The sequence below is a fragment of the Oncorhynchus clarkii genome, chromosome 15, assembly GCF_045791955.1.
Source record: "Oncorhynchus clarkii lewisi isolate Uvic-CL-2024 chromosome 15, UVic_Ocla_1.0, whole genome shotgun sequence".
Classification (NCBI taxonomy): Eukaryota; Metazoa; Chordata; class Actinopteri; order Salmoniformes; family Salmonidae; genus Oncorhynchus; species Oncorhynchus clarkii.
The window spans coordinates 23,332,432-23,354,516 of record NC_092161.1 but is presented as its reverse complement, the minus strand read 5'-3'; the positions used below and the strand labels follow the sequence as shown (position 1 = coordinate 23,354,516).

General features: G+C 44.2%; 1 protein-coding gene across 2 annotated transcripts in view; it reads right to left on the bottom strand.

Moving 5' to 3' along the window:
- The window catches only part of LOC139367074 (collagen alpha-1(XV) chain-like), an 86,189-nt gene that overhangs the window by 18,252 nt on the left and 45,852 nt on the right, over positions 1-22,085 (bottom strand). For both annotated transcript variants that reach the window (XM_071105080.1, XM_071105079.1), the window contains exons 4-19: positions 20,640-20,714; positions 18,064-18,156; positions 13,966-14,083; positions 13,734-13,774; positions 13,173-13,364; positions 12,587-12,613; positions 11,337-11,399; positions 10,931-11,008; positions 10,756-10,812; positions 10,471-10,599; positions 7,919-7,972; positions 7,729-7,764; positions 7,218-7,343; positions 6,853-6,912; positions 6,691-6,726; positions 571-612 (exon numbers count right to left, since the gene is read on the bottom strand). In XM_071105080.1, coding sequence (XP_070961181.1) covers positions 571-612; positions 6,691-6,726; positions 6,853-6,912; positions 7,218-7,343; positions 7,729-7,764; positions 7,919-7,972; positions 10,471-10,599; positions 10,756-10,812; positions 10,931-11,008; positions 11,337-11,399; positions 12,587-12,613; positions 13,173-13,364; positions 13,734-13,774; positions 13,966-14,083; positions 18,064-18,156; positions 20,640-20,714 — 1,227 coding nt within the window. The remainder of the gene's footprint in view (positions 1-570; positions 613-6,690; positions 6,727-6,852; positions 6,913-7,217; positions 7,344-7,728; positions 7,765-7,918; positions 7,973-10,470; positions 10,600-10,755; positions 10,813-10,930; positions 11,009-11,336; positions 11,400-12,586; positions 12,614-13,172; positions 13,365-13,733; positions 13,775-13,965; positions 14,084-18,063; positions 18,157-20,639; positions 20,715-22,085) is intronic.

The window sequence follows — 22,085 nt, the reverse complement described above, 5'->3', positions numbered from 1 at the left end:
GTAGCCACCCTTTGCCTTGATCACAGCCTTGCACACTCTTGGCATTCTCTCAACCAGCTTCACGAGGAATGCTTTTCCAACAGTCTTGAAGGAGTTCCCACATATTGCTGAGCACTTGGTGGCTGCTTTTCCTACACTCTGCGGTCCAACTCATCCCAAACCATCTCAATTGGGTTGAGGTCGGATGATTGTGGAGGCCAGGTCTGATGCAGCAGGTCTGATGCAGCACTCCATCATCAAACCAGATGGGAAAATACAGGACTTAATCCCAAAAGAATGGGAACAATTGGAATTACTGTAGTTAGTTTAGAAACTTTGATTTTGGGGTGAACTTTCCCTTTAATGATATCTGAACTTTCACTTTAATGCTAGGTGATGTCTCTATCAAGGTGGTGGTGCTGGTGCATGTGAGGTACGGTGCCTGAGACCTGGACGACTGGCCCTGCCTGTGTACAGATGTTTCAGAGAGTTATTTGTTGGAAATTAGCGGGCTAATAGAATGCACATGGTGGGGAAGGCTGCACTTCCTCTGAGAGGATGAATGGGAATCAGTTGAGTAGTGGGGATCACCTTTACCGCTACACCAGGAAGCCCGTCCTGCCCGTCTTTGCCCTGTGAAGGAGAAATAAAATGGCCATCAGTATGGGAACCTTTTACATGTATGTAGAACTACATATTCTAACACACAGAATATGTAGTGCCACTAACACATACCAGATAGAAATGAACACAAGAACACGCACACTCACAACAAATACCAACACACTTCTAGTTTATGCAGAGCAGTGAAAACTTTATAGCCACATTCGCACCAGATGATTTCATTCTTAGAACCACTTGAAGCACATTATAACTATTGCAAGATTTCAGTCCTATGATCTTATACACCTGTATTCTGACTCTGTGATTCATATGATTGATACTTTAAGTGGTGTGCAGTAGGATGTTTTTTTTTTAATTGAACTTTATTTAACTAGGCAAGTCAGTGAAGAACAAATTCTTATGTAAAGTGATGGCCTACCAAAAGGCAAATGCCTTTGGGGACGTGGGCTGGGATTACAAATAACAAATCAAATAAAAATATAGGACAAAACACACATAACGACAAGAGAGACAACACTACATAAAGAGAGACCTAAGACAACAACATAGCATGGCAGCAACACATGACAATACAGCATGGTAGCAACACAACATGGCAGCAGCACAACATGGTACAAACATTATTTGGCATAGACAACAGCACAAAGGGCAAGAAGGTAGAGACAACAATACATCACGTGAAGCAGCCACAACTGTCAGTAAGAGTGTCCATGATTGAGTCTTTGAATGAAAAGATGGCGATAAATCTGTCCAGTTTCAGTGTTTGTTGCAGCTTGTTCCAGTCGCTAGCTGCAGCAAACTGAAAATAGGAGTGACTCAGGGATGTGTGTGCTTTGGGGACGTTTAACATAATGTGACTGGCAGAACGGGTGTTGTATATGGAGGATGAGGGCTGCAGTAGGTATCTCAGATAGGGGGGAGTGAGGTCTAAGAGGGTTTTATAAATAAGCATCAACCAGTGGGTCTTGCGCCGGGTATACAGAGCTGGCCAGTTAACAGAGGAGAATAGAGTGCAGTGATGTGTCCTATAAGGAGTATTGGTGGCAAATAAAATAAAAATCTAATCAAATGTATTTGTCACATGCACCGAATACAATCGGTGAAACGCTTACTTACAAGCCTTTAACCAACAATGCAGTTCAAGGAACTAAATGAAATAGTGACATTTTAGTTTTTTTTTAATCTAACAGTAACACAAGGAAATGACATAACAATAATGAGGCTATATACAGGGGGTACGGGGTACGGAGGTACAAGTTAGTCGAGGTCATTTGTAGTAGCAGCAGTGTAAAAACAAAGGGGGGGGGGGGGGGGGGGGGGGTCAATGTAAATAGTCCCGATGACCATTTGATTAATTGTTCAGCAGTGGCTTGGGGGTAGAAGCTGTAAAGAAGCCTTTTGACATGAAAAAAAAAAAGACATTTTAATGGCATCGGACCGAGGCTCTGCATCTGTCCTCGTGCTCCTAGACCTTAGTGCTGCTTTTGATACCATCGATCACCACATTCTTTTGGAGAGATTGGAAACCCAAATTGGTCTACACGGACAAGTTCTGGCCTGGTTTAGATCTTATCTGTCGGAAAGATATCAGTTTGTCTCTGAGAATGGTTTGTCCTCTGACAAATCAACTGTAATTGTCGGTGTTCCTCAAGGTTCCGTTTTAGGACCACTATTGTTTTCACTATATATTTTACCTCTTGGGGATGTTATTCGAAAACTATAATGTTAACTTTCACTGCTATGCGGATGACACACAGCTGTACATTTCAATTAAACATGGTGAAACCCCAAAATTGCCCTTGCTAGAAGAATGTATTTCAGACATAAGGAAGTGTATGGCTGCAAACTTTCTACTTTTAAACACGGACAAAACAGAGATGCTTGTTCTAGGTCCCAAGAAACAAAGAGACCTTCTGTTGAATCTGACAATTAATCTTAATGGTTGTACAGTCGTCTCCAATAAAACTGTGAAGGACCTCGGCGTTACTCTGGACCCTGATCTCTCTTTTGAAGAACATATCAAGACCATTTCAAGGACAGCTTTTTTCCATCTACGTAACATTGCAAAAATCAGAAACTTTCTGTCCAAAAATGATGCAGAAAAATTAATCCATGCTTTTGTCACTTCCAGGTTAGACTACTGCAATGCTCTACTTTCCGGCTACCCGGATAAAGCACTAAATAAACTTCAGTTAGTGCTAAATACGGCTGCTAGAATCCTGACTAGAACCAAAACATTTGATCATATTACTCCAGTGCTAGCCTCTCTACACTGGCTTCCTGTCAAAGCAAGGGCTGATTTCAAGGTTTTACTGCTAACCTACAAAGCATTACATGGGCTTGCTCCTACCTATCTCTCTGATTTGGTCCTGCCGTACATACCTACACGTACGCTACGGTCACAAGACGCAGGCCTCCTAATTGTCCCTAGAATTTTTAAGCAAACAGCTGGAGGCAGGGCTTTCTCCTATAGAGCTCCATTTTTATGGAACGGTCTGCCTACCCATGTCAGAGACGCAAACTCGGTCTCAACCTTTAAGTCTCTACTGAAGACTCATCTCTTCAGTGGGTCATATGATTGAGTGTAGTCTGGCCCAGGAGTGGGAGGGTGAACGGAAAGGCTCTGGAGCAACGAACCGCCCTTGCTGTCTCTGCCTGGCCGGTTCCCCTCTTTCCACTGGGATTCTCTGCCTCAAACCCTATTACAGGGGCTGAGTCACTGGCTTTACTGGGGCTCTCTCATGTCGTCCCTGGAGGGGGTGCGTCACCTGAGTGGGTTGAGTCACTGATGTGGTCCCCCCCCCCCTGGGTTGTGCCGTGGCGGAGGTCTTTGTGGGCTATACTCAGCCTTGTCTCAGGATGGTAAGTTGGTGGTTGAAGATATCCCTCTAGTGGTGTGGGGGCTGTGCTTTGGCAAAGTGGGTGGGGTTATATCCTTCCTGTTTGGCCCTGTCCGGGGGTGTCCTCGGAGTGGGCCACAGTGTCTCCTGACCCCTCCTGTCTCAGCCTCCAGTATTTATGCTGCAGTAGTTTATGTGTCGGGGGGCTAGGGTCAGTTTGTTATATCTGGAGTACTTCTCCTGTCCTATTCGGTGTCCTGTGTGAATCTAAGTGTGCGTTCTCTAATTCTCTCCTTCTCTCTTTCTCTCTCTCGGAGGACCTGAGCCCTAGGACCATGCCCAAGGACTACCTGACATGATGACTCCTTGCTGTCCCCAGTCCACCTGGCTGTGCTGCTGCTCCAGTTTCAACTGTTCTGCCTTATTATTATTCGACCATGCTGGTCATTTATGAACATTTGAACATCTTGGCTATGTTCTGTTATAATCTCCACCCGGCACAGCCAGAAGAGGACTGGCCATCCCACATATGCTCTCTCTAATTCTCTCTTTCTTTCTCTCCCTCAGAGGACCTGAGCCCTAGGACCATGCCCCAGGAATACCTGACATGATGACTCCTTGCTGTCCCCAGTCCACCTGACTGTGCTACTGCTCCAGTTTCAACTATTCTGCCTTATTATTATTCGACCATGCTGGTCATCTATGAACATTTGAGCATCTTGACCATGTTTTGTTATAATCTCCACCCGGCACAGCCAGAAGAGGACTGGCCACCCCACATAGCCTGGTTCCTCTCTAGGTTTCTTCCTAGGTTTTGGCCTTTCTAGGGAGTTTTTCCTAGCCACCGTGCTTCTACACCTGCATTGCTTGCTGTTTGGGGTTTTAGGCTGGGTTTCTGTACAGCACTTTGAGATATCAGCTGATGTACGAAGGGCTATATAAATACATTTGATTTGATTGATTTTGATTTGATTTGGGCCTAGACTTCGAGCTCCGGTACCGCTTGCCGTGCGGTAGCAGAGAGAACAGTCTATGACTTGGGTGACCAGAGTCTTTGACAATTTTTTGGGCCTTCCTCTGACACTGCCTAGTATATAGGTCCTGGATGTCAGGAAGCTTGGCCCCAATGATGTACTGGGCCGTACGCACTACCATCTGTAGTGCCATACGGTCAGATGCAGAGCAGATGCCATTCCAGGCAGTGATGCAACTGGTCAGGATGCTCTCGATGGTGCAACTGTATAACTTTTTGAGGATCTGGGCACCCATGCCAAATCTTTTCAGTCTCTTGAGTGGGAAAAGGTGCCTTCTTCACAACTGCCGATCTATAAATGTTCGTAATCTAGCATGAGTAGGATGGTCATCTGAATCAGGGTTAGTTTGTCAGCTGTGGTTAAAGAGGAGCGATTACAATAGAGGAAACCAAGTCTAGATTTAACCTTAGCCTGCAGCTTTGATATGTGCTGAGAGAAGGACAGCGTACCGTTTAGCCATACTCCCAAGTACTTGTATGAGGTGACTACCTCAAGCTCTAAACCCTCAGAGGTATTAATCACATCGGTGGGGAGAGGGGCATACTTCCTACCGAACCACATGACCTTTGTTTTGGAGGTGTTCAGAACAAGGTTAAGGGCAGAGGAAGCTTGTTGGACACTAAGAAAGCTTTGTTGTAGAGCATTTAACACAAAATCCGGGGAGGGGCCAGCTGAGTATAAGACCGTATTATCTGCATATAAATGAATGAGAGAGCTTCCTACTGCCTGAGCTATGTTGTTGATGTAAATTGAAAAGAGTGTGGGGCCTAGGATTGAGCCTTGGGGTACTCCCTTGGTGACAGGCAGTGGCTGAGACAGCAGATGTTCTGATTTTATACACTGCACTCTTTGAAAGAGGTTGTTAGCAAACCAGGTCAAAGACCCCTCAGAAACACCAATACTCCTTAGCCGGCCCACATAAATGGAATGGTCTACCCTATCAAAAGCTTTGGCCAAGTCAATAAAAATAGCAGCACAACATTGATTAGAATCAAATCAAGGGCAATGGTGACATAATTTAGGACCTTTAAAGTTGCAGTGACACATTTATAACCTGAGCGGAAACCAGATAGTATACCAGAGAGAATACTAAAGACATCAAGAAAGCCAGTCAGTTGATTATTGACACGTTTTTCCAACACTTTTGATAAACAGGGCAAAATAGAAATTGGCCTATAACAGCAAAGATCAGCTTAAATAAAGGACGCACCGTGGCTGCTTTCCAAGCAATGGGAACCTCCCCAGAGAGGAGAGACAGGTTACAAAGGTCTGACATGCCGGGCAATTCTAGGGGCAGAAACCTTAAAGAAGAAAGGGTCTAAACCATCTGGTCCAGATGTTTTTTTGTGGTCAAGTTTAAGGAGCTCCTTTAGCACCTCGGACTCAGTAGGGAAAAACTTTGTAGCGGGGCAGGCGAAAAGGAGGGAGGAGCATCGGGGCTAGTCACATGAGAAGGGGTGGGAGATGTTGGACATGCAAGGAGGCATGTCAGTATGTCAGGCATGTCATGTCAGTAGGCATTGTCAGTAACAACCACATCATCAACATTATGGGACATGGGCAGCTATGAGGAGGAGGGTTTATTCTCCAGGTCTATAACCATTTTCCAGAACTTCTTGGGGTTAGACCCACAGAGAGAGAACTGCTCCTTAAAGTAACTAACTTTGGCCTTCCGGATAGCCTGAGTGCACTTATTTCTAATTTTCCTGAATGAGAGCCAGTCAGCCTGAATATGCACGTGCCGAGCCTTTTGCCAAATGGAATTCTTGAGGTGGAGTAACTCTGCCAGATCACGGACGAACCAGGGGCTGAACCTGTTCTTAATTCTCATTTTATTAATGGGGGCGTGTTTGTGAACAATATCACTGAAAATATAAAAAAGAAGGTAGTCTATCACAGTCAGTGGTGAAACAAGTGAGTCACACTTCACACCAAGGATCTAGTACACGTAGACATTTTAGCACATACACTACTGTGTGTCTAGAATACATGCGAACATCCAAGGGCCGTGAAAAGACTGCCGACTGCAAGTACACGTTGAATTTGATGTCAGGTTGAAGTGTGTTTTTGAAAGTAGCTGCCTCACATAGTTAGCTTTTAGCATAGTCAATTTGCTTCAAAGATGGGACATGATAACGTATTAAAACATGCCTGATAGGTACATAGAGTAAGCTCACTGTGTCAGTGATATAAGACATGAGGGCATACAGTACCTTTGGTCCTGGAGGACCAGGTTTCCCAATAGGACCCTGTGGAAAGCACCAGGTAAAAAGGATCGTTAGTATTAATCATACACATTTTCATCTGTAGATCAGTCTTATAAGCAAAATGGTGCCCCAGCAGCTCCATATAGAAACCACTCTTTGTGTTCTTACCTGAGGGCCTCTGGGCATCACTGCCCCAAAGCCACCGAGTGTCCCAGACCCCTCAATGTCCTGTAAACAACATACAGTCAATGACAACTGGTGTGTGGTGATGAGCCCTCTGGCACAAAATGGCTGCCGAGCATCACTAAGGTGGGTGCTACACATTGGTGATGTATAGGGTGCGTCGTTGTCCCCATCCCTTCCAACATACAATGTAAATCACTTTAAAGTTTATAATAATAATACAATAATACATAACATTGTTATGAGAACAGTATTAGCTATCCTTCATTACAAAAGCTTGAAAATAATCAGGTGTACAGTATGTTGTTGACCCTCTGACAGACAAGAGAACTGAATGAGTGAAATCATACTTCCAGGTCCAAGCTGAAGCCCCTTCCTGGGGGTCCCGGTGGCCCAGGAGGGCCCCTCAGGCCTGGCGTCCCCTCTGGGCCCTCTGAGCCGGGCAGACCTGGGAACCCTGCAGCACTTGGCTCCCCCTGGGAGAGAACAATGGTTCAGTCTAAAAACCACCTGAAGCAGCATACATTATTACGACGTCCATTTTTGCAGATGTGAAGGAACTGGATGGGTGTAAGTATTATGGAGGGGGCTTCCACTACACCCGCAGGAAGGTGTAGGCATCACAGTAGCTTAGGCCTATGTTATTCCTTTAGATCTGAAAACGCTGATGGGGGAGTGGCTAGGCATAGGTATTGTTTAAAAAAATGTTTTTATCTGGTTCTGGTTATTAGCAGTAATTATCACTTGATTCACATGTGGGGAACAAGTGTGTTTGCGTTTGAATAGTGGAGAAAGACCGTTGTGGTTTTTATGGTCACTTCAAGCTTGGGGAGTGATGGAGCAGCGTGACTCTGACTTTACCTTTGGTCCAGGAGGTCCGCTCAGACCCGGCTCACCCTGTCAAAGAAAATCAATGTTTCAATCAATTTAAATCAATCAAATTGAAGCTCTTTTTAAATCAGAGGGAGACGTCTTGAGATAATATATTGAGATGATATATTCTCTGCAGTCAGTACACAGGATATCAGAGGTCTATATCCAAAGGTCGTACCTTCTCTCCTCTCTCGCCTTCTGGACCAGGGTCCCCATCGTGTCCATCAACCCCCTGGGAGATAGAACAATTCCTTAGATTAGATGTGTTTCTCCGTAATGTAGTTCTGCCCAGTATGGGATCATTCCATTTGTCAGATTGTATTTAACTGTGAAGTGTCTGATCTGACAGCACAGCAAGACAATATACTGTATCTTTAGTCCACCGGCTAATTTAGAAATAATTAATTTATTCATCTATTCAGAAGAGCCAGAACTCAATTCATAGTTTCAACGATCATAACTGACATGCGATAAATGTCCTGTAAGTGATCCATTCACACAGCTAGTAAAGCCTCCTACATTCTCAAGTGAAAAGGCAGTTTTCCCCCAACGATGCGAATAATGGGAGAGACCATGTTTCATGAGATGCGTCTAGCTGCAGTCAGAAGCCATTAGCTCCAGGAGCCAAGATTACATTGTTGCTTCATCGCTTCTGAACCTTTAACCTTTCCACACTAGACTCGCAATATCTTTATCGCCATTGGTTAACGGTCTTACTGTATTTTGTGAATCGTATCGTCAAACAAACTTAAAAATGTTTTTCAACAGATTAAGTGAGAGATTATTGGCCTGGGCAATAACATTCTGTAATCTGTCATTCAGAACAGATTAAAATGTCATGAGGCTGAGCAATATCTCACCACTGGGAAAGTAAGCATAAACACTGCCAAATCTCATGGAAATAGATTGTGACGTGTTGTGGAAAGATGACTGTGAGATCCCTGTACTTCACCAGAGAGGAGGTTGATTAGAGTACGTGTCGGGTTGGATTCGAAACATAACAGCCATGTAGTTTGATGAAACAGTCAAACAGTGAAACAGTGTGTAGCTACAATATTCCATGCTGTCTGGAGCAGAGCCAAGTAATCAGGGGTCTGTCTGTGGGAAGTTGGGACCTGGGAATGCATGATCACATGGGAAACTGTCAAATCTGTTGAGGTACAAGTCGGCCTTAACCACAGATCTAGGATCTGATTACTCAACCAGCTACCTCCGATCCTAAACCTAACCAGTAGGGGGCTGAAAAAAAGACCTGACCCTGCATCATCGGATAATGCAAACTTTGACCTACTCTGTCAAACACAAAAGGTTGCAATTCCCATAGTGCTCTGTGATCAAGGTCCCTGGCTTTGAACAGACGAGAAGTCTGAGCTGTGTACATGCTCTGAGGACAGCAGGCCAGGCCAGGCAGCTTGTAGAGCGTGGCGCAGGCAGGGTAGACCACACAGACAGAGAGGGACGCTGACTGGGGTTGTGTTTATCGTAGCAAAGGGGAGCAGACTTGCTTATAAACACAGAGCTCCTTTTACAGTTTGCCTAAGAGACTGGGTGACACACACAATGACTGGTGTGTGAGTGATGTCACTCCTGCTTTCCTTCTAGATTGATTAACAGACATGCAACAATAATAAAACGCCCCTCTTTTTTCATGTTTACTAAAGCAGTGTGTTACACACCAGTATAGAGGTTTGACCGTATTATATAACCATATCAGTGGTTAACTATCTTAACTGTTCATGATTGAAAGTCAAACTCCAATGTGCTTTTTGAAACAGTTACAAATCAATATTTGCCTCCATGCCTCTGTCTACAGCCCTCCTTCCCACAGTAAAAATCTCCCCAATTCACAGCAGGTCAGAAAGTATCATTTACAATACAAGTTGTCAAGGCAGCCAGATTGGTGTCACGAGGGTCCAGCTCCATGGTGACCTCACCAAGGCAACAGCTGCTCTGGGTCCCTCAATCACCCGTTCAATCATTCACATAAACATTGGGCCTCCCGAACGTTCTAGGCTTAAGCAAACGGAACAAATTGCAGGGTTGCAGGGGAATTATGCGTTATCCAAATGGTTTCCAGGCATCTCTTGTCATGTAGCGATCAGAGATGTTATAGTTGTGCTGGGCAACAGAAGGGATTGCTGTAAGGTTGTCCGAAGGTTGCTGCTGGGTTTGCCAAATCTTGTGGTAGACACCTGGAGTTCCATGCTGTTGATTATCTGGCAGCAATTTGTTCTAAGAAATTGATTTGTAAGCTCACACACACCCTTTGTTCATGGTTCTGCAGCACAGAGAGTACGCAAAACCACAGATGCCTGGTGTTAAGAAACATGGGGAATGAAGGGAAGTTGTGGGGGAAATTATGCCATTTTGGCCCATCGGTTCAATGAATAGATATGACCAGAGTTTAATACCAACCCAGAACCCAGAAACAGAACCAGAGCCACTAAACCAACCCAGCATCACCTGAAACAGAGGCCAGGTGAGCAATGGAAAAGGGGACTGGAACACCACCACAGAGTTTAGTTGTGTCTACAATGCGGTTTTAGAAGTCTCCTTCAAATGTGGGTTGGAATGTAGCAATGCTGACCTCTCCACAGGGTGTGCTATAACAGCTGCTTAATTGGCCCTTAGAACTACAAGTGATAGACGGATGGCACCATCTTACCACTCACTGGCTTTAACAGTATAAGTGAGAGCGATGGAGTTTCAGTAAAGTGTTGGGTGACTCACAGGCTGTCCAGGTTTACCCATCTCTCCATCCTTCCCGGGGGTCCCAGGGGCTCCAGGTGACGCAGAGAGGCCCTCAGACGAACCTGGGGGGCCAGGCAGCCCTGGAGAACCCGGTGGACCAGGGGGACCCTGGATGAAGAAAATAAATAATATTAACATTAATGGTAACAAATAGCATAACCGTCATAATGCATTAACGCTAACGCTAACTGCCTTTGTGGCTGTAATCACAGAGCAGAACAACAGCAGGTGGATTCTAGGTTTTTGAAAAGGATGGCCACTCACTGTCATAATCTCTGTGTCGCTGTCAAAGTCCTCAAAGCCCGAACCGTCCACAACATTCTGCAAACCACATCAACTTACAATGAATCAATGAACTGATGAATCAATCAATCAACTAATTATTCCATCCATCCATCCATTAATCCACACATCCAGGGTGGTTCATTCCACTACATACCAGGGATCTGGATGAGTTGGGTCGACCCGGTGGCCCGGGAGGACCGGGGGAACCAGGTTTGCCCACTCCAGGATCACCCTACAGGGGTCAACAACAACACACAATCCAGGGTCAAACACAACAACCAACTAGATCAGTGTTTCTCAATCCAATCCCAGGGCACGGGAGCCTGTAGGGGGATTTGTTCAAGGCCAGCACTAACACACCTGATTCAATTTATCGCCAGCCCTTGATTAGTTGAATCGAGTGTGTTGGTGCTCTTCTAGATGAATAATGTAATGACGTAGAACACTGCTGAACTATTCAGTGACAGTCCCCCATGACCTTGTAGCTGCTAAAACCTGTAGGTCACTAGTACATCATGTACCCTCTGTAACCGTGATGTTATACACTATGTGTTTTTCACCTTGTCTCCTTTGGGACCAGGATCTCCTGGCAAGCCTGGGAATCCCTGAACTCCATTTTCTCCCTGTGGTAGGAACACAGCAAGTGAGTATTATCAACATGAGAAATGGCTGCTGGTTGAAACATATATAGAAATCCACATGGGTTGTGTACTGTACTGTAGGCTTTCTAACAATGATTGGTGGATTGGCAGGAGTTGGAGATTGGATTCATGTGTGGCCCTTCCTCGAGTTATATCTCACTCCATAAACACAGTGTTCAAAGAGAACATTCACCCCGGTATTCACTACAACAGTTATCTAATCTCTTCTGAAGCCCCTTTATGACTGTGTGCACACATGCAGACACACACACACAGATACGCCACACACACACACACACACACACACACACACACACACATGCAGACACACACTCACACATGCAGACACACACACACAGACGTACACACACAGATGTACCACATATAAGCAGGACCTATATCCCACCCCATAGGTGGGCAGGTGAAACAGATGAAAAACGGCTAGAGAGACCACTGTAGAAGATAGGGACGTGAGTTGTAAATAAATAGTCAGCCATTTTGGACTACAGCTGTTGGAGATGCATGCACAATGAACTAAACTTTCCTAATTTATGTAAATCATTTTTAAATCACTATATCCCCCTTTCCTCCATTATTGGCTAAAGTACTGGGTCTGGTGCACACATGTGAGATATTGGCAGGTTGTGTGTGTGTGTGTGTGTGTTTCATAGGGGGCTGCTGAGGGGAGAACGACTCATAATAATGGACAAAATGGACTGAATGGAATGTCACCAAACACATGGAAGTTATGTGTTTGATGTATTTGATACCATTCCACATATTCCACTCCAGCCATTACTATGAGCCCACTCTCCCCAATTAAGGTACCACCAGCCTCCTGTGGTGTGTGTGTGTGTGTGTGTGTGTGTGTGGTTGTGTGTGTGTGGTTGTGTGTGTGTGTGCCTGGGAAGCTGTGGCATGTGTACAGTGTTCTTGAGAAAGAGAGAGGTTGGGAGTCATTGTATGTAGCAGGACAACAGGGTCAAGTCTTATGTATTGTGTACTGTAGGGCCTAACACTGAAACAATTACTGTAAGTAGACTAATAGTTTAATTTACACAGTGTAGTGATCTCAACTCAGAGATGTGTGAGTCGAGTAATAATGAAAGCTTGAAGTCCATAGAAATGAAGCACAAGTCATATTGAGCAATGACATGAAGAATACTTACTGGGTCACCATCTTTACCTCCACTGCCCTGGAGAACAAAGAAAACAACAATATAAAAGACCCCAAACTATTTTTGACCCCATAAACATACATCAGCTACATCAAAAACTGCCCTTCTCAACCACTGAACAAGATGACAATAAAGCCGTCATGGACAACGGCCGAAGGCCTGAAACCACCTAAATAGGCCATTAAAATAGACAATAGCAGATGTTTATAGAGACAGAATTACAGAGAGAGAACGCCAATTGAACTGAACTATTCTGGTGAAAGATATGCCGGGCGGGCCAAACCACACAAATAAAAAGGATAGCATGTTCACAATGTGAGACGGAGAATAGAGAATGCTCCCCTATCGCTTGCCAACTGCCGAGATCTCACTGTGTTTATTGTGCATTGCGTAGCATGACAAATCAGGCAGGGTGTTGTCTGGTGTTTGGCAGGAACTGTCTAGGAGCCAAAGAGAACGAATGAATTGACCGTAACCAGATACTACTGCGATTTTGCCCAATTACAATGTAGTGCTGATAAACATGATCAATGGGTGGTGAAGGGAGGGGATGTTGTGCTAACAAACAGGCTCTTACTGGCTGGCCGTCGTTGCCGGGTGCTCCGGGTGTTCCTGCTGGTCCCTGAGGCCCCTGGGGGCCCCTTGGTCCTGGCTCTCCCTCCCCAGAGGAGCCATCGCCTAACAGGCTTTGCGGGCCTGGGGGGCCGGGGGAGCCAGGGGGTCCGGCTGGCCCTGGGTCTCCTCGCTCTCCTTTCTGACTGGGCGTCGCCTGGAGGGAGAGAGTAGGCTCACACCATGAAAGGATGTTTTAGAACAAGCTAGCAAAGTGTGGTATGTCTGGTATATTGGCAATAAATTATTTGTTATTGATGGCTCGTCAGGTACAATAGGGCAGGGGTTCTCAAACGCTCTTCCAGGACCCCCAGCCCCTCCATGTACTTGAACTACTGAGCTAGCACACCTGATTCAACTTGTCAACGAATTATCAAGCCTTTGACTAGGTGAATCAGATGAGCTAGTTCAGGACTACAACTAACGACAGATTTGACAACCACTGTTATAGATCAGGTAACACACTCCAGGTCTTCAGTTACATCCTATTCAATCTCATTCATTCAAGTCAACAACTGATACTTACACTTCCTGGTCTATAGGCCGCATCCGCTGTCTGACTTGGTCCTGTGGCCAAAGACACAAAATCATCAATACAAATGTACAGTATATGGCTCCTTACCTCACCATGTTTTACCGCCACCTAGTGGCTATTCATGTAAATACCACAAGGCATAATAACATGTTCACGCAGTGAATTTTCATTTCAAATGATCATAAATTAATAAATTGTGTACAGTCTTCCTCCTCTCTCTCACCTCTCTCAGCGGTCAGCTCCACTTCCTGACCCGAGGTCTCGCCAGCATCCTCCTCATCGTCACTGGGCGCTGCCTCTGTGGGAGGGGCACGCACTGGGGTGATCATTGGCTCCTCTGGCTGAGGGTTTAGGGGGAGAGCGGGAAGAAATTTAAAACAATGCATAATTTGAACATACAGCTAGAGTCAGGTTCATCATGTTCTGCAAGATTGGTTTTGTCGCCCTAGGAAAAGCCAAGAATTTTGAATGTTTGGTTGAATTGTTGCCATGATAATTTGTTGCATTTTTAGAATTGACTTTCAGTCCTTACTGGGCAAACTACATACGACTCAGATGACTTTTCTGCTTCTCTGGTGGATTATTACATAACTTTATTTGAACAACTTTCATCAACTCTTGTGAACACATTCTGAACCCAGGGCTTGGAAATGTTTGCCATTGACACCCCTGGAAAGTTTGATCCTGTGATCGTCACCATTGGCAGACAGCGGGGATGATTTTGATGTTGTTGCCTCTACCATGTTGTTGTGGAGTCCAACACGAGCTGGAATGAAACCCATCATGAGAGAGTGTAACAGCAAACTGGGGAAAAATATGTATTCTCTGATTGTGGATATTTGTGAAAAGGAGAACAAGGTGAATGAGGTGAACAAGGTGAATGATTCAGAGGGGTTGGGTTAAATGCGGAAGACACATTTCAGTTGAATGAATTCAGTTGAACAACTGACTAGGCATCCCCCTTTCACAGGCAGTTGGCCAGCCATCAAACTGAAGGTACTTTACAGCAGTGGTTCCCAACCAGGGGTACTAGGACCCCTGGGGGTACTTGGCCTATCCACAGGGGGTACTTGAGAAGACCATAGGCTTAATTGTAAAATGAGGGCGAACTCCAGGAAAATTCAGTTGGTAAAGCTGAATAGGTTGGGAACCACTGCTTTACAGTATTAGCTAAGTATGTTCAGGTTCAGGTAAGTATGTTGAGGTAATTATTTTGCTAAGTATGTTCAGGTAGGTATTTTCAGGTAAGTATGTTGAGGTAAGTATTCAGGTAAGTGGGTCCGGTCCACCTACCATCTGGTGCCTTTTCTGTCCCCAGGAAAAATCACCTCTTATTTAGTGTAAAATGTCAATTCCAAAACGTTTAAATATAAGGTCAGGTGTGCTTTACCTTAAAAACGACAAAATATGGATCTTGAAAGGGACTTAAGCATTTTGAAAACTTTTTTTCAGTGGATGTAGGCGGTTTTGCCATGTTGCCGGGTGTTATTCTCCAAGAAATATAAGCCATAAAATAACACAATCTTTCTTTATTATTTTATAGTACTAGTTCAAATCTGTCATCAATTTTTTTTTTCATGATTATTATATTCATTATTATTGTATTTAACCCTTTCTTTGTGTCCCTGATATCACTTTCTACCCTGTTAGTTTGTAGTAATTCTCCTTTAAGAAAACAGCCCCTTCCCACAATGACATGTGGTTCAGGAAGTATCATTATTTGTTTGATGGGAAAACAATGGTGCAAAGCTAAATAAATATACATCTATTTTTACATGTTTCGTGTTAGTCTGCTTGCCTCACTCGTACATTTCCATCCTGTTGAGCTAAATTATAGAGAAAATTCATAAAATGACAAAATACATTTCATATAGAAGTTAAATCCTCTTCAAGTGTTGACCATTATGCTATCTTAATCTCAATCACCCACAGAGCTATGACTAATTTAGGCTCCAAATGTCCACCCTGTTAGGATTCTGAAACTCAAACTTTTTCTGACAAAATAAATGTTTTAAAAAGTGGCAGGGGTGGCGGGGTGGGGGTTGGGGGTGGCTGTATAATCAATCATCATTGTAGTAATAAAATGGTAAACACTTAAAACTACACATTTACAACTGTGGCAATACTGTGATGTTGTAAAATCATTTGATGTAATTCGATCCTCTATTGTAATTGTGACCTGTGGTTTTGATTGTGTGTGCTTTTATATTATGTTCAATACATTTTTTAAATAAATGCTAAAATATGTTTTAAGTGAGACGTAGGCAGGTAAGAAAGCTGAAAAAGGAAATTCACATGAGCACCAGAAAGCCTACTTCACCCATGCTCTACCAAGGTTTTCCTGCACACAGCTTTGACCTACTACAGTAGCTATGTTGGTCTATTGTACTTCAAACAATGTCTATGCAGGTTGCTTAGGATTCAAATCTTCTCATACTGCCTAATTCATACTATTTTCCAGTAGGGGGCAGAGGAGCTGCATGGTGTGTTTTCTCTCCTTCTCTGGCTCATAGCTTATGTATGTGGACGTGTGTTTATGTGTTTTTGTGTGTGTGTGTGTGTGTTTATGTTTGTATTTGTATGTGTGAGCATGCATATGTGTGTATGAATGTGTTTGTGTGTGTGTGTGGGCTGACGGACCAGGAGCCCTGCCAAACCAGCTATGCAGGAAAACGCTGGGACCGGATCCACAAGCACACTTGGAATGCCAGAGACATCCTCCCCTGCCTCAGTACATCCTATGCTCTCGGATGAAGCCGCCCATGGGCACAGATCTGGGACCAGTTTTCCCTCCGAAAATCCAGATTCCACATTAGCCAAATCACCCTTCCTGAGTCTACCCCAATGCCAGCTAGGACAGAGGACACAAACAAGCTGTGAGTGGGAGCAGCCTCAAGGAGAGGTAAGGGAGGATAGTGTAGACCACACAAAGTCCAACCTTCACACACAGCTGGAGAGAGAGACAGGGAGATGGAGAGGGAGAGACAGGGAGAAGGGGAGAGAGAGAATGAGAGAGAGAGAGAGAGAGAGAGAGAGAAAGACCGCAAAAGAGAGAAGGGGAGATAGAGACAGAGAGCGTGAGAGAGAGAGAGTGAGAGAGATAAAGAGAGACAGCAAGAGAGAAGGGCAGAGAGAGAATGAGAGACAGAAACAGAGAATGAGGGAGACAGAGACACAGAGAAAGAAAATGAAAGAGAGACAGAGAGCGAGAGAGAGAGACCACAAAAGAGCGAAGGGGAGAGAGAGAAGTAAGTAGCCTTGGTAGTGTGTTGCCTAACTAACTAACCACAACCATGTGGTGCTTCAAAGTTGGGTTACTAATCTCCATGTACTTAGAAGTGTGCTTCCCTGAAGTGTCCTGGAAAATTCCCATTGACCTGCACACGGTGTGGTCTCTTCTACTCAACTTTTGATCTCGTCACATTCTTTCAGATCATATCCATTCCCTGGTAATTGGAGAGAAAAAGCTAATGGGATATTGGAAGAGAAACTCTGCCAAGCATCAGTGAATGACTAAGCAGGTGTGACGTTAAGCAGTCTGCTTGGTGTCCATGTGAAAGTTCAATGCACTGAATAGATGACGGAAGGCAGTGTCAAAAGGATAGTTAGACAGTACAAGTATCTTGTCAACAGAGCATGATCTCCACGACATATACTGTAGGATGGGATGTGTCTGTCAACTTTAGATCATTTTTTGAGGCATGAAAATGTCCTTCAAGCTAAAGACCAATACGTCTCCCTCCAAACGGGCAGAAGGATACAGCAGAGGAGTGGGAGTGAGACAGACAGTAACATGTTTTTGGATGCAGAACTCACTCGGACCTCTTCTAATGGACTCCATATCAAACGAGCGAGCTTCATTTCCATCTCTGGGAATAACCAATGTGTTCTTATCTAAATGGCTGTGGTGAGATATGGGGGAGTGGAGCACAGATGTGTCAGAAAGCAGCTGATATTCAGAAGAGGAAATGTTTTCCTCCCAGACGCGGTTCCAAGAACATCAGGCCAGATCTGGCTGAGCTAAGAGCATTTCTCACATGGAGAACCTGGCAGGAGGAACGGCATATCTCCACGTCTCCCACCTAACTGGCCCTATTAGCAGGACATTTTTGAATTGGAATGATCCCAGGCCCTTTGATTCTGGATGTACTGTAAAAACACTGTGGAAGTATGGATTTAGAAGGTGTACATTTTGTTGACGTTTCAATTGAAGTATTTCGTAAACTATCCTTGTGGGTTATGAGAGTGGGATAAAATATGTCTACATGTTAATATACTGTACGTGGTTGGGTCTGTACGTGCGTGCGTGTGTGTCACTCACCATAATGTACTCTCTTTCCTCCACTACCTTCTTCACTTCATCCAGAGTTTCTGTGTCATCGAAGGAGTCGTCTCCACTCCCATACCCAGATGCCTGAAAGAGAATAACAATGGAATTACTCTAGTAGCAACCTTGTCATAACACACCATTTAAATTATGACTCATGAATTTGCAATCTCCTTTTTTTTTTTTTTTACATATTCAATCACAAGCCAATTATCTAATGCTTTTCCAAGTAGCAATAACTCAGGCTTATGCATGTGGAAATACTTAAAAAACAGAGATGAAAACAGAGGGGGGGGAAATACAAAGAAATCTAATCAACCAAAACAATCTGTAAAGCCCTGCAGGCTGCAGACCAGACTCTATCACACAGTCCTGTGATGCTCTCTCACAACCACAAGAGGGGGTGATGAGCCCATTCATCATGAGCCTTTCTCAGGTTTGATGGAGTCGGTCGGTCGTAGTTCAGCCCATTAGCACTGATTCAAGGTCAGATTGAACATTTTCATAATAGTTTTAGTATTGGGGGTGGAGTCATCTGATCCAAGCACACCTGTTGGAGTGCAACTTCGACCTCAAGCTTTGAGGATATCAGTGAACCTTGCAGCGAGGCGAGCCCCTGTACAGTACCTTACCACTGTCTCTGGTGTTAACCACAAACACTGCTCCAACAGCCTTAAATAGCCTCTCATTGCATTCTTTCCTTTATGACGATTCATTTGAACATATTTCATAGGTGATAGTTGTATGGCGGAAATGCCATCTGTATTTGGAAAGTTACCTACAGTGCCTTGCGAAAGTATTCGGCCCCCTTGAACTTTGCGACCTTTTGCCACATTTCAGGCTTCAAACATAAAGATATAAAACTGTATTTTTTTGTGAAGAATCAACAACAAGTGGGACACAATCATGAAGTCGAACGACATTTATTGGATATTTCAAACTTTTTTAACAAATCAAAAACTGAAAAATTGGGCGTGCAAAATTATTCAGCCCCCTTAAGTTAATACTTTGTAGCGCCACCTTTTGCTGCGATTACAGCTGTAAGTCGCTTGGGGTATGTCTCTATCAGTTTTGCACATCGAGAGACTGACATTTTTTCCCATTCCTCCTTGCAAAACAGCTCGAGCTCAGTGAGGTTGGATGGAGAGCATTTGTGAACAGCAGTTTTCAGTTCTTTCCACAGATTCTCGATTGGATTCAGGTCTGGACTTTGACTTGGCCATTCTAACACCTGGATATGTTTATTTTTGAACCATTCCATTGTAGATTTTGCTTTATGTTTTGGATCATTGTCTTGTTGGAAGACAAATCTCCGTCCCAGTCTCAGGTCTTTTGCAGACTCCATCAGGTTTTCTTCCAGAATGGTCCTGTATTTGGCTCCATCCATCTACCCATCAATTTTAACCATCTTCCCTGTCCCTGCTGAAGAAAAGCAGGCCCAAACCATGATGCTGCCACCACCATGTTTGACAGTGCGGATGGTGTGTTCAGCTGTGTTGCTTTTACGCCAAACATAACGTTTTGCATTGTTGCCAAAAAGTTCAATTTTGGTTTCATCTGACCAGAGCACCTTCTTCCACATGTTTGGTGTGTCTCCCAGGTGGCTTGTGGCAAACTTTAAACGACACTTTTTATGGATATCTTTAAGAAATGGCTTTCTTCTTGCCACTCTTCCATAAAGGCCAGATTTGTGCAATATACAACTGATTGTTGTCCTATGGACAGAGTCTCCCACCTCAGCTGTAGATCTCTGCAGTTCATCCAGAGTGATCATGGGCCTCTTGGCTGCATCTCTGATCAGTCTTCTCCTTGTATGAGCTGAAAGTTTAGAGGGACGGCCAGGTCTTGGTAGATTTGCAGTGGTCTGATACTCCTTCTATTTCAATATTATCGCTTGCACAGTGCTCCTTGGGATGTTTAAAGCTTGGGAAATCTTTTTGTATCCAAATCCGGCTTTAAACTTCTTCACAACAGTATCTCGGACCTGCCTGGTGTGTTCCTTGTTCTTCATGATGCTCTGCGCTTTTGACGAACCTCTGAGACTATCACAGTGCAGGTGCATTTATACGGAGACTTGATTACACACAGGTGGATTGTATTTATCATCATTAGTCATTTAGGTCAACATTGGATCATTCAGAGATCCTCACTGAACTTCTGGAGAGAGTTTGCTGCACTGAAAGTAAAGGGGCTGAATAATTTTGCACGCCCAATTTTTCAGTTTTTGATTTGTTAAAAAAGTTTGAAATATCCAATAAATGTCGTTCCACTTCATGATTGTGTCCCACTTGTTGTTGATTCTTCACAAAAAAATACAGTTTTATATCTTTATGTTTGAAACCTGAAATGTGGCAAAAGGTCGCAAAGTTCAAGGGGGCCGAATACTTTCGCAAGGCACTGTATCTTAACTTGCTTGCTGACATGCAACACATGTTTGGGACTATATCAAATCAAATCAAATGTTATTAGTCACATGCGCCGAATACAACAGGTGTAGACCCTTAAAAATATAGTTTTTGGGTGGAATTGTCCTTAAAGGTAGAGTATTGGGATTAAGGGGACACACTCACATAGGGGTCGTCCTCCTCACACTGGTCATCTGGGGCCGTGGGGTCCCCCTTCAGAACCAGCTGCTGAATAGAACCCTGGGGGGAGAGAGAGAGAGAGAGACAGAGAGAGAGAGAGACAGAGAGAGAGAGAGACAGAGAGAGAGAGAGGGGGGAGACGGTAAGTCACAATAACACTAGTGTACACACTCACAGTCAATGCATGAACCCTTGTGCCCTTGCACGCATATGCACACACACACACACACACACACACACACACACACACACACACACACACACACACACACCAAATGAATGACCATGCTCACTCTCACTCCCATTAATAATACCATTCCACAACCTTTTACTGCAATTTAAATCAGCATTTCAAGTATGGCGAACAGGTGCCTCTAGTCTTACTGACAATAACTATTCAAGACAAGCAACCTTTAAACTGCTATAACTCGAACAGAACATAGATCCCACTCTAGCAATGAATAACAGAAGTGCTGCAAATGGACAAAGGCATGCTTGGTAAATCTATTTGTGGGTTCTATCCAGAGGACAAACACCTGTTTTTAATCCAACAAATCTTCTAGGAAACAAGTGGAGGGGAGAGAGGGAGAAGAGAGGAGAGGAGGGGAGGGAGAAGAGAGGCAGGATCAATCTGGGTCAACCAAATCAAGTCCATCTGTTGATGCTGTAAACAGAGTCTGCAGATAAACAACAAATGTGCCATGCAACAGAGAGCTCTGATTAATTCAAAGTTTCATGAGCTTTTCTGAGATCAATCTTAATCTTTGAATAGAAAAGGGACGCGAGAAGAGCACGGTACAGCACAATCAAGGATTTTGTTGAATTAAACTTGAATTAAAAGCATTGCGATCAGTGAGCCTTCCAAATTGGAAACACTACCATCAATCGCGTTCAGCTGATGATTCGTTGATTATTTGAATCAGCTGTGTAGTGCTAGGGCAAAGTCCAAAAGCGCACCCCCTGGTGTCCCGAGGACCGAGTTTGGGAAACCCTGCAGCTGTGACCTACACGGGGTGCTGCTGACCTATACTGATCAGCAGCTGTGTGATTGCAATGACATTGTATGCGTTTGTGTGCATTGCTCACAGTGTGTGATCCCAGTGCCTGATGGGCGAGCCTTTTTTTAAAAAGCTGCTCTAAGGGCCCGAATCCCACCCCTGATCTGTAATATTGCTGGAATGCTACGGTAGACTACTGATATTGCTTTTCACCCCTACGATGACACAACTGAGCAAAGACATAATAATAGAATTGAGCTCTACTGTCCAATGTGAATCGGCTGTTCTTCTTTTTGCTGTTTTATGTTCATCCCGACTCCTCAGACGCTACAAACACAAACAGTACATACTGTACGAGAGGCTGGAAGCAGCACCGGGCCGGCTGCAGAGCATCCCCCCCCCCCCCCAATAGTGTTGTTTTGATCCATGTCCA